The sequence below is a fragment of the Hylobates moloch genome, unplaced genomic scaffold (assembly GCF_009828535.3).
Source record: "Hylobates moloch isolate HMO894 unplaced genomic scaffold, HMol_V3 SCAFFOLD_46, whole genome shotgun sequence".
In the NCBI taxonomy this organism is placed as follows: domain Eukaryota; kingdom Metazoa; phylum Chordata; class Mammalia; order Primates; family Hylobatidae; genus Hylobates; species Hylobates moloch.
Window position 1 is genome coordinate 970,791 of NW_026652321.1, and position 12,494 is coordinate 983,284.

The 12,494-nt window shown below is 50.9% G+C and overlaps 1 protein-coding gene across 1 annotated transcript; it reads right to left on the reverse strand.

Annotated features, from left to right (window-relative positions):
- Positions 1-9,262: 9,262 nt before the first annotated feature.
- On the reverse strand, positions 9,263-12,241 carry LOC116810987 (short stature homeobox protein; the record flags this gene model as incomplete). The annotated part of the gene is made up of 4 exons (XM_032756142.1): positions 9,263-9,508; positions 11,676-11,764; positions 11,886-11,945; positions 12,232-12,241. Coding segments are annotated over 4 exons (405 nt in total), but the record flags the coding sequence as incomplete, so codon positions are not given.
- Between the last annotated feature and the right edge of the window lie 253 nt (positions 12,242-12,494).

The following is a 12,494-nucleotide window of genomic DNA, read 5'->3' on the forward strand; positions in this document are numbered from 1 at the left end:
GATACTATGTTTGCCATGTTGGCGAGGCTGGTCTTGAACTCCTGACCTCAGGCGATCCACCTGCTTTGGCCTCCCCCAAGGTGCTGGAATTACAGGCGTGAGCCATCACGCCCAACCTTAAAACTCATATTGTCTGCCTGGCATCTCATGGAGTGTCTGCAGAAAGGACTGTGGGTTTATCCCAAAACTCTGAACGGAAGTAGGTGCAGTTAGAATATGGACAAAGATACCCAAACACACTCCGAACCCTTAACAATTAATAAAAAAGGCCGGCCTCGGTGGCTCATGCCTGTAATCTCAGTACTTTGGGAGGCCGAGGCGGGCAGATCATGAAGTCAAGAGATTGAGACCATCCTGGCTAACATGGTGAAATCCCGTCTCTAGTAAACATACAAAAAATTAGCCAGGCTTGGTGGTGTGCACCTGTAGTCCCAGCTACTCTGGAGGCTGAGCAGGAAGATTGCTTGAACATGGGAGGTGGAGATTGCAGTGAGCCGAGATGACGCCACTGCACTCCCGCCTGGTGACAGAGCGAGACTCTGTCCAAAAAAAAAAGGTTTCTGCCTGTATTTATTCCTTTATTTAGAGATGTGGTCTCACTCTGTCACCCAGGCTGGAGTGCAGCGGTGCAACTGTGGCTTCCTACAGCCTCCACCTCCTCAAACAATCCTCCTGGACTCTGCACGGTGGATCACGTCTGTCATCCCAGCACTTTGGGAGGCCGAGGTGGGCAGATCACCTGAGGTCAGGAGCTCAAAACCAGCCTGGCCAACATGGGGAAACCTCGTCTCTACTAAAAATACAAAAAAAATTAGCCGGGCGTGGAGGCGTGCACCTGTCATCCCAGCTACTCGGGAGGCTGAGACAGGAGAATCGCTTGAACCCGGGAGGCGGAGGTTACAGTGAGCTGAGATCGCGCCACTGCACTGCAGCCTGGGTGACAGAGCAAGACTCTGTCTCAAAAAAAATTTAAAAACACAAAAACAAACTATCCTCTTGCCTGCCGCCATGCCTGCGTAATTATTTGATTTTTTATAGAGATGAAGGTCTCGCTATGTTACAGGTGTGAGCCACCGAGCCCAGCCTGTATTTTTCTTATTATGCTGGTGCAAAAGTAATTGTGGTTTTGGCCACTGTTGTTAATGACAAAAATTTAACTTTTAACTCTCAGCATCTCTGAGTTCAAACAAAAGAAATTAAAATACGTCGGTTTTGGGAAAACGTGTAGATGACCGACTATTTTTCTTGGCTCTGTTGCTTATCAGTTCAACGTAGGCATGCTTGTAAAGTTTAAAACAACTTTTTTTTTTTAACAACAGCTTCACGAACAAAGGCTTTAGAAAGCTTATCTCCGTGTGTTTGGTAAGTGTTTTTGCTTTCTCTGCATTTTTCTTTAAATCCCTACGTTGTCTGTTATTAAACATGAACGTCTAACAGCAACAGAAGCTTCAGAAACAGAAGCACATGTTAGCAGGAGGCGCTGAGACACTTTTCAGATTGAACTATGCAAAAAAAAATGAAGATCTGGAAGAGATATATCCAGGAAGATTCCGTTCATTTTTGAAAAACATTCGTTGCAATTGGCAACAAACTATTTCTGTGGGAAAGGATCTCTCAAACCATTTGAATATTCTGTTCATTTTTGAAACAGATTCATTACAACTGGCAACAAACTATTTCTAAGGGAACACGTGAAACAATAGGAATGGATTTGCAGAACAGAGCTGAACATTTTATTTTATTTAGTTCATGTTATTTTATTTTATTATTCATTTTCTTGAGACAGCGTCTGGCTCTGTCGCCCAGGCTGGAATGCAATGGTGCGACCTCGGCTCACTGCAACCTCCGCTTCCTGGGTTCAAGCGATTCTCCTGCCTCAGCTTCCTGAGTAGCTGGGATTACAGATACACACCACCACACCCGGCTAATTTTTGTATTTTTAGTAGAGATAGAGTTTCACCATGTTGGCCAGGCTGGTCTCAAACTCCTGACCTCATGATCCACCTGCCTCGGCCTCTCAAAGTGCCGGAATGACAGGCATGAGCCACACCGCGCCCATCCAAAGCTGAACACTTTAACCATGAAATAACCGTGTGGATTCACCTTTTCACTGAGGCCACACGAGCGGTCTGCAAAGACCGAACTTGCCTTCGTTTGCCCCTAAAATCAGCTTTGTCAGAGCTGGAAATTGACGTGTTTTGGTCACAGCCATGAGAAGCACCTCCGCTAACGTGCAAAGCACCATTTTTCTTCTGTCCGGCAAGACACACACAGGCTAGGTGAACAGAGAGCTCTGAGCTTCAGATGCATTTTGCAGCACGCAGGCCAGAAGAGGAAAAGAACGCTCAACTTGCCCTTTGCAGAATGGCCTGGACACAGGGCCTCTGAAACCCCTTCTCTGGCCAAGAGAAGCTTTCACGAACTACCAGGAGTCAGCAGGAAGAATGGACGGTGCAGAAAACAGGCCGTTTAAACTCAAGGCAACTGGGGAGGTATCAGAGAGGCTCACCTGTCCTCAGGCTCTGGGCCCCCCACAAATAAAGCTTCCCCAGCTCTGCCCACCCTGTAATCGCGGTGGGAACCCTGTGTGGGCAGCTGTGTCCCTCCCCCACTTCCCTCCCAGCTCACATGTGTTTTTTATCACAGCCGGGAAGCAGTCAGGCCGGCCAAATCCAATCATGAACTTTCCTTTACATAAAGAGAGAAAAATCTTTGCAAAAAAAAAAAAAAGTTGTTTTTAAAAGTCGATTTCTTTTTCCATTTATTATTATTATTTGTCTCAAAAATAACTCAATCATCATTGCAAGACCATACTGGAAAATCTGTGCCACTGCCGAAAACTGGAACAAAATAAAAGTTAAAAGCACATCACCGGCCGGGCGCAGACGTGGGTGGATCACGAGGTCAGGAGTTCGAGACCAGCGTGACCAACACGGTGAAACTCCATGGCTACTAAAAATACAAAAATTAGCCGGGCGTGGTGGTGTATATGTGTAATCCCAGCTACTCAGGAGGCTGAGGCAGGAGAATCGCTTGAACCCGGGAGGTGGAGGTTGCAGTGAGCCGAGATTGTGCCACTGCACTCCGGCCTGGGCGACAGAGTGAGACTCTGTCTCAAAAAAAAAAAAAAAATTAATTGATTAATTCAATAAAGTGGAAAATTAGCAGCTCTGACTTCATTCAAATCAGGGCTTTTTCCTGTTGCTTTTTCCCACCTTCTGGGGGAATGTGGCTGAGAAGACGGGAGGTACGTTTCAGTAAAGGAAGGGGATGGGATACAAGCAAAAGTCAACGGCACCTCCCAATCTACGGCTGTGGGGGTAACACCAGGTACCCCCCAGAAATGCACGGGGCACCCCGGGCTAGTGGTCCCAGAATAACGCTCTGTTTTCAGCCACGGCCAACTCAGGATTTTTTTTTTCCAATCAGCCTGTCCTCCGGGGAGAGGTGAGAATTTTTTTTTTTTTAACACTTGAATACAAATATTTATAAGTTTATTTATATCTCAGTTTCACAAGATGTACCTTCATACTACGGGGACTCACAAAACACAGTCTGTTGCTGCAACTTAACACTGAGGATCTTGAACGTTAGGAGAATGACTCTGCATCAGCAAAGACAGTCAGGGTGTTTTGTTTTTTTTTTCTCCCCCTCACCGCCCGCCGACAATAACAGAGGGATACAAATGTGAAGACTGTTGGTCTGGGAAACGGTGTGTGATATCTTTTCATTTGAAGCAATCCCTGAAAATATCCGTAGATGTATTCGTAACCCGAACGCAGGGGCCGCTGTGTCGTAAATCATAACAGGCCCCTCGTGAATGGGGGGAAAAAAAAAAAAAAAAGCAACAGGTTTCAGAAATATAAAAATAAATGCAACGCAATGTCAAATTTACACTCCACATAATTAAAATAGTACATATTTATGAATGTCCAACCAAGGAAAAAAATAAATAACAAATCCACATTCCCACGGGACCTGCAGGTACAAATGGGTTGAACTCGTGAAGCCATCCCCTTTCAATAAATAGCACATTTCATAGCTTTGAAACTTGATATTTTCTACATTCCTTAACCAGCTTCTCATTAAATATCAAATTTCAATAAAACATTTATAAATTGCATCAAGTTATCCACGTGTATTGAAGAATCAGCATATACTCGCTAAGCTAATTCTCTTTAATAAATTAGGCACCAGTTTCTTTTTTTTTTTTTTTTAATGTCAAACGTGTCCACCGAAAGCCTCTCTCCTCCCCAGACCTCCCAAAGCTGGAGGGGACAAGCGACTCTCAGCAAAGTGCCTCCTAAATGTGTGTCGTTGGAGTCGCTGCCGTGCGTCATCCTCGCTGTCTCCCTGGGAAAAGTCTGGAGTTAAAGGGAGCCGGAGGGTTCTGCTTGTTCTGGTATTTTCCTGCCATCCTGACCAGAGCTTGGCACCAACCTGAAATCCGTGTGGGCTTCATTTCGGTTGAACGCCCAGCTGTCCCCACACGACAGCAGCAAGACCAGAACAGAAACTCAGGCTTCCAAGCAAGTGGGACCATTTCGGGGGGCCTGGCTGGACTTTGGCCGGGTGGAGAGACCATCCCTAAGACAGGGCATCTTTGGAGCAAGCCAAAAGGCCTCCTTCCCTTACGGGACACACCAAGCCCATCAGACCACCAACTTTGTGACTGGAAAAACGGGTGTTGGATGTGTTCACCTTCCCTTAAATCGTACAGGCAGAGAATCTGTCCCACCTCTTTATTCAGGGCGCTGGAGAAGAAAGCCACAGCCAAAGGGCACTGTCACCAATGATTGTGAAATCACACCCCTATCCCCACCCCACCCCCACCAGAGAAGGTGCATTTTTCTAACTCTTGGCAATTTCCAGGAGCAGATTTTTTCAAAATATGCACCAGTCAGAGGCTCGACCAGAGAAAGAAAATCTAATAGCAACATCCAATACGTCCAATTCCTCCTCCCCGTGGGTGCCTCACAGTCAGAGAGAGAGAAAAGAGAGAGAAAAGTGGATATGCCAGAAATAGATTTCACCAGAACAGCCACACGAAGGAAGACGTGCGTTTTGCTCAACTGGGGCGAATGACAACCCTCCACGGACTATTCGGCCAAATCCTCTCTCTGCAGTGCCGTTGCAATGAAACACAGCCCACTTTGCTATCTGGGTGGTATTCCTTGCTTGGCAAGCGAGCCATGGGGAAAGCAGGAACGTGACTTTGAATAGAACCTTGTTTTGAGCAAAAAGCACCACCAAGAATCACCAACATACGCCCACCCCATAAATTCAATGTCTCACATCCCGTGGGGAGATGTGTGCCGTTTCCACACTGAATGTTCAGGCAGACGTGTCTCTGGAAGGCCTTCCAGGAAACCAAAACCCACGCACGTCACATTCAGAGGGTCCTCATCACCCCAGTCCCTCCTAAACATTCCAGAAAACAGAAAGGAGGCCGGGCGCAGTGGCTCACCCCTGTAATCTCAGCACTTTGGGAGGCCGAGGCGGGTGGATCATCTGAGGTCAGGAGTTCAAGACCAGCCGGGCCAACATGGCGAAACCCCGTCTCTACTAAAAAATACAAAAATTATCTGGGAATGGTGGTGGGCGCCTGTCATCCCAGTTACTCAGGAGGCTGAGGCAGGAGAATCGCTTGAAGCCGGGAGGCAGAGGATGCAGTGAGCTGGGATTGCACCGCTGCACTCCAGCCTGGGTGACAGAGTGAGACTTCATGAAAGAAAGGAAGAAAGAGAGAGAGAGAGAAAGAAAGAAAGAAAGAAAGAAAGAAAGAAAGAAAGAAAGAAAGAAAGAAAGAAAGAAAGAAAGAAAGAAAGAAAAGAAAGAAAGAAAGAAAGAGAGAAAGAAAGAAAGAGAGAGAGAGAGAAAGAAGGAAGGAAGGAAGGAAGGAAGGAAGGAAGGAAGGAAGGAAGGAAGGAAGGGAAGGGAGAGAGAAGAGGGTGTTGGCAGTGAGAACTGGTCACAGCCCAAGCTGAATTTCTTATTTCCTTCCATCCCGGGGTTTCAGGGAGAAAGAAGCAGCTAGCATACACGTACCCCACACTCATTCGGGGACCACTCACCCACCTACAGAAAGTCACCCAACTTCTCTCACAGGAGAAAAGCCAGAGACAGGCGGTCTCAACAGACACTCGTGTCGCACCCACACAGTTCTCTGCGTTTGATCTGCTTCGGGGACCCATTTGTGAGGGTGAAACTTGGCTCTCTTTCCATATTAAATCAAAATGAAACCGTCCCCCCACAGTTGAGAGTAAGTAGCTCCCTTTTAAAAGTTCAGATTCAGGCCAGGTGCACTGTGGCTCACGCCTGTAATCCCAGCACTTTGGGAGGGACAAAGCGGGCAGATCAACCTGAGGTCAGGAGTTCGAGACCAGCCGGGCCAACACTGCAAAACCCCATCTCTACTAAAAATACAAAAAAGTTAGCCAGGCCTGGTGGCAGGTGCCTGTAATCCCAGCTACTTGGCAAGCTGGAAACCCTGTGTCTACTAAAAATACAAAAAAATTAGCCAGGCCTGGTGGCAGGTGCCTGTAATCCCAGCTACTTGGGAGGCTGGAAACCCTTTGTCTACTAAAAATACAAAAAAGTTAGCCAGGCCTGGTGGCAGGTGCCTGTAATCCCAGCTACTCGGGAGGCTGAGGCAGGAGAATGGCTTGAACCCGGGAGGCGGAGGTTGCAGTGAGCCGAGATGGTGCCATTGCACTCCAGCCTGGGGGACAAGATTGAAACTCCGTCTCTAAAAAGAAACATTCAGATTCTACAGGGACCAGGTATATGTCTTTCTACTCACTTGGAGTGAGCTTTTTGTTAGGAGGAAACGACAGACTGTTATGTTTCGGTTTTTGAAAATTACTCAGCCTTTTTGGTAAAAAAAAAAAAAAAAAAATTTAGGGCTGTACATATCTTACCAACGAGGGTTACATACTCTGATGAATGAATCTACTTCCCAAAGATTCAAAATGCAATTCTTCTTTTCGATAAAAATTTCAGCCTAACTATAAAAGCCTCCCTCTCTTTTTTTTAAAATTTCCAGCTTAAAAAAAAAAAAATGCGTGAATGCGGCAAACTCTCTAATACCGTTAATATCTGGGGAAAAAGAAGTTGCCAAGTGATTTAAAAATACCGAATTTGCATTCTTTCTCTCTCTCTCGGTCATTTTACAGCGGTTCTAACATTTTGACATAAAAAATGTTGAAGGAGACTTTTGGATTGTATAAAGAATATCAGAAGATACAAATGAGACGGGTTCAAATGGATCTACAGTTCAGTTCAGCGACAAGATAGAAAGTGTTATATGGAAGAAATAAAAAAGTTTTTTTTTCTTTTTTTTTTTTTTTCAGCACGTGGGCTCTGCGCTCTCTCCCCCTGGGACCCTGCACCTCCTTCCATGCAAATGTGTTACGGAAATAAGAGAGTTGACCATTGAATGTTAGTAAATGTTGGGAGAAGATAGTTTCTCTCTGGGCAGGCCGCGGTAACTAATGCAAATGATGGAGATGGACCTTCTTGGAGGTCATCAAACCAACCAGAACAGGCAACGTGGATCTCTCAAAATCTGGCGGCAGAACTCTGAATGTTTTCGGTTAGGTCATTTCAAGCAACTGTCCAGGCCATGCCAGCTGTGACGACAAGTTGCTATCTGCTGTTTATAAAACTGGGGGCACGTTGGGAGGCCGAGGCGGGCAGATCACCTGAGGTCAGGAGTTCAAGACCAGCCTGGCCAACACGGTGAAACCCCGTCTCTAGTAAAAATCAAAAAAATTAGCCGGGCGTGGTGGTGGGTGCCTGTAGTCCCAGCTACTCAGGAGGCTTAGGCAGGAGAATCGCCTGAACCCGGGAGGTGGAGGTTGCAGTGAGCCGAGATTGTGTCACTGCACTCCAGCCTGGGCTAGGAAGCAAGTCTCTGTCTCAAAAAAAAAAAAAAAAAAAGAAACAAACAAAAGAACAAACTGGGGGAATGCAGAAGTTGGAGAAGGGGAGAAAGAAAAGCTGGAACCGCCTACATCTGCAAAAACTTTAAAACTCTCTGGATCTCTCCGTAGCTTTTACGCTTCCCAACCAGAAACAGTTCAGGTACCAAACTGACATCTTGGCACCACCCTACTCTCTTTTATCCCCTTCAGACACACAACCACACTCCCACCGCGCCCAGGGTAATCTCTACACCCGTTGATCTTTGCAAAAGGGGCCCTCAGGGGCCAGGCGGCCAGTGCTGAACAAGAGGTAAATGCCTTTTACACGTTGGACGCTGACGGGGTCAAGAGTGCACGGCTATTTTTTTTTTAATCTATAATATTTATAATATTGCACTTCATTCCATGTCACTAAAGTTAATGCTGCATCAGTATTACACCTGCCAACCACGCGTCCGTCTCTTATGCAAGTCATTTGCGTCTGAATTCTGTAACACAGCAAAAAAAAAAAACCAATCCAAAACAAAACAAAACCCAATTTGGGAATCAAATACTGGAAAAGTTATAAAGTCTCCTGTTCTATGCCACAAGGCATCCCAACTGTCTCCGGTGCTGCGGGGCCAGACGTGTACACGAGTATCATGGTCCTCATTCAGGTCCCCGGAACGTGGGAGTCTCAACGTGGAAGGTTCGGTTCTCCCTCCCCTCCCTTTCCAAGCCCCCCGTTCACGTCCTCAGCCTCAGCCAGAGAACTATTTCCTTATTGCTGCCTGGGAGGCTGGGGGGAGCGGTGGAGGAGAGCGCGGCCCCTGCCTCCTGGGATTCCAAAGTCCACATTCAAATCCACACCCGTTCCGCAGCCTCTTGGGATGAAGGAAGGAGCGTGGTAGTAAAGAAATTCGTTGGCAACGAAGAAATGGCATTTTCATCGGAGACCAGCCCCGGGATCTTTGCAGTTTCATAGAATCTAGGGATCTTCCAAACGTGTGTAGTTAGTTAACCGCATGCATAGGGTATAGCAGAGGAAGACGCAGCGAGGCGGGGGTTTACCCTTCTCCAGGGTCCCAGGACGCAGGGGCAGCCTTGGAGAGGCCCGGGCTGGGCGCAGGGCCGCTCACCCGCTCCGCCTTCCGCACCATCTCCGCGAGGGTCTGGCTGGGTCGTGCGTGGACGGTCCCGGGAGCCCCCTCCTCAGGCCTCTTGCAGGAGTTCCCGGGGTGCCCGGAGGAGCACGGTGGCCGCGGAAGAAGCTCCAGACAGGGTTGAGTGCAGGACGCGCTGTGCAGGCGGGACGCGCGGAGCCCGGGAGTCCGAGCGCGCGGGGGCTGCGCGGCGGGTCAGAGCCCCAGGGCTTCCGCGTGCTTCCGCGCCTTGAGCCGCAGGTCGGCGATGCTGGAATTCTTGCTGTTGCTTTTGGCGGCGGCGGCGACCACCGCGGCGGCCGAGGCGGACTCGGCCAGCGACGCGATGGGCAGCCCGAAGGGCGGCGGGGGGAACATCAGGTAGGGCGCGTGCGCCGCCAGGTGCGGGTGCAGGTGCGGGTGCGCGTGGGCCACGCCTTCCAGCTGCAGCTGAGCCTGGACCTGCAGGAGCGGGCCCGAAGGGGTGAGGGCGCAGGATGGGGACTGGGGAGCCTGCTCCGCCCCGCGCCCCCGGAAACCCCCAACGTGCCTCTTTTCCCCTAGGGAGCGTCGCCCCTTCTCCAGCCCTGGAGACCACCCCACACCCGACTGTCCTCCTTCCCCCTGGCCCAGAATCGGCGCTGCCACTGGATGCATCGGGGCGAGCCAGGCCAGGGGAATCCGAACAGCTCCCTGCAAAACGCATGGGAGTGGGGTCCACATCTGGAACGCCCTCGGGGCGGCTCCAGATCCGCTCTCTTTGCAGGGATTCAGGGACTTCGGCTCACAACGTTCTCTCTCCCAGCCAGTCCCCAGTAACCTCTCCCGGGGACACCAGGTCCCCAAGCCTCTCCCGGGGACACTAGGTCCCCAAGCCTCTCCCGGGTCACCATGTGTCCAAGCCTCTCACGGGTCACCAGGTTTCCAAGTCTCTCCTGGACACCAGGTCCCCAAGGCTTTCCCGGGACACCAGGTCCCCAAGGCTCTCCCAGGACACCAGGTCCCCAAGGCTGTCCCAGGACACCAGGTCCCCAAGGCTCTCCCTGGAATACCAGGTCCCCAAGCTTTTCCCGGGGACACCAGGTCCCCAAGGCTCCGGTGCGCAAAGCCAGGGATGCGGACCCCCCTCCTTCGGGCCTGGGCCAGGGAGAGCTGGAGAGCTAGCGGCCACCGGCGCTCGGGGTCCATTTCTGAGTTGTTCATTTATGATTTATACGTTTATACCTTTCGCTCCCCACCGCCACCCCCCAAGCCCCTGCGCCCTCGGCCAGCTGAGGCTGCAGTCAGAGGGCTAGGACCTCCGGCCCTTCGCCAAACACGCGCCCACATACAAACCCCAGCCTGTCCCTTTGGAATAAAACGGTGAAGAACGGAGGCCACGCGTCTGCCCTGCCAGAGCCCTCCCAACCCCATTCCGCCCGCGCATGCACTCTCGACCCCCAAATTAGGGATCGAAGGGGCAAGGGGCGCCGCAGCAGCCGGGTGCTGAGCTGCGTTCAGGCAGGGCGCACGTGGGCGCTGCGCTCTCTCCTCCTAGGACGCTGCACCTCCTTCCACGGAGCTCCCCACTTCCCCCCATCCCATCCCCCCCACTAAGCCAGAGCAGAGAGCGGCATCCTGGGGAAGCTTGGGCGACCGACCCCCTACTCCCTGGAAGCCCCAAATCCACCCTGGGCACCCAAGCGCTTCTCACTCCAAAGTAAGTGGGGAGGTGAGTAGGGTGTCTCCAGCTCGGAGATGCAGAGACCAGGCCAGGGTCCAGGGGCCAGGCAGACGCCCCAGGCCCTTGGGGTGGTGGTGAAAAGGGAATGGGTGTCTGTCCCATCTCTGATATCCACGCGCAAGCATCCCGCCCTTCTTAACCAGGCACCAAGCCAGCTGGGGGTGCCTGACTAGGTGCACTTTTCACTCCTCTGGTTTTTGTCAGATTTCTGTTTGGGTTTGTGTGTGTTCACCTTCCCAAAAGTGGAGTTTTACAGCCTGATTTTTTTTTTTTTTTTTTTTTTTTGAGACGGAGTCTTGGAGTCTCACTCTGTCACCCAGACTGGAGTGCAGTGGTGCGATTTTGGCTCACCGCAACCTCCGCCTCCAAGGTTCAAGTGATTCTCGTGCCTCAGCCTCCCAAGTACCTGGGATCACAGGTGTGCGCCACCACGCCCGGCTAAGTTTTGTGTTTTTAGTAGAGATGGGTTTTCACTGTGTTGGTCAGGCTGGTCTCAAACTCCTGACCTCAGGTGATCCACCTGACTCGGCCTCCCAAAGTGCTGGGATGAGAGGCGTGAGCCACGGCGCCCGGCCTAATTTTTGTATTTTTAATAGAGACGGGATTTCGTTAACTTGGCCAGGCTGATCTTGAACTCCTGATCTCAGGTGACGCACCGGCCTCAGCCCCCCAAAGTGCTGGGATGACAGGCGTGAGCCACCATGCCAGGCCCAGCCTGATTTAATATGTGCCAAGGTGCCTGTAAATGCCTCCTTGGAAAAGCCACTGCTTTTTTTCTGAGGGCCGGCTGAGAAGTCTGCAGGGGCGGGGAGGGACTAGGAGTGTCAGGATGGGGGAGCAAGTAGGGGAAAGGGGAGGGGAGCGGCGGGTCCCTAGGGATCTTCAGAGGAAGAACAACCGAGGTACCTGTTGGAAAGGCATCCGTAAGGCTCCCATGTTGACGTATGGTGCCACCCGGCAGGCGTCTAGGTGGTTGGCTGTGCCCAAGATGACACCTGTAGCAAAAGGTAGCAGGTGTCAGTGTGGTGGTCCTGGGTGCAGCCAGCACCTCGTCACCCCCCATCCCTCCTGGAGCAGGCTCCCCCAGCTTCAGGTCCCCCGAGTCCGGACACCCACCTTTATGCATCTGATTCTCTTGTTTGCGGCACTTGGCTCTCCGATTCTGGAACCAAACCTTGGGGAGAAGCAGAGAGAGATGTGGAGCCCTGCGAATCCAGCCCAACCTCCCCAGGGAGGACCCTTCCCATGACGATGAACCAAGCAGTTTGCACCTCTGGGAGCCGGGAGGTGACTGCTGGTGGGCGCCCAGACACTGACCGCCCCTCTGTCTCCAGCCCTGCATCACTGACTACCTAGTACTGAAAATTGGTTTTTTATTTTTTTATTTTTTTTTTGTTTTGTTGTGGTAGTGGTTGTTCTGAAATCGAGTCTTGCTCTGTCACCAGGGCTGGTGTGCAGTGGTGCAATCTCGCCTCACTTCAACCTCCACCTCCCAGGTTCAAGCGATTCTCCTGCCTCAGCCTCCCGAGTAGCTGGGATTACAGGTGCCCACCACCACGCCTGGCTAATTTCTGTATTTTCGTAGAGACGGGGTTTCGCCATGTTGGCCAGGCTGGTCTCGAACTCCTGACCTCAGGTGATCCACCCGCCTCAGCCTCCCAAAGTGCTGTGATTACAGGCGTGAGTCGCCGCACCCGGCCTAGAACTGAAAATTGGGTTTTGCTT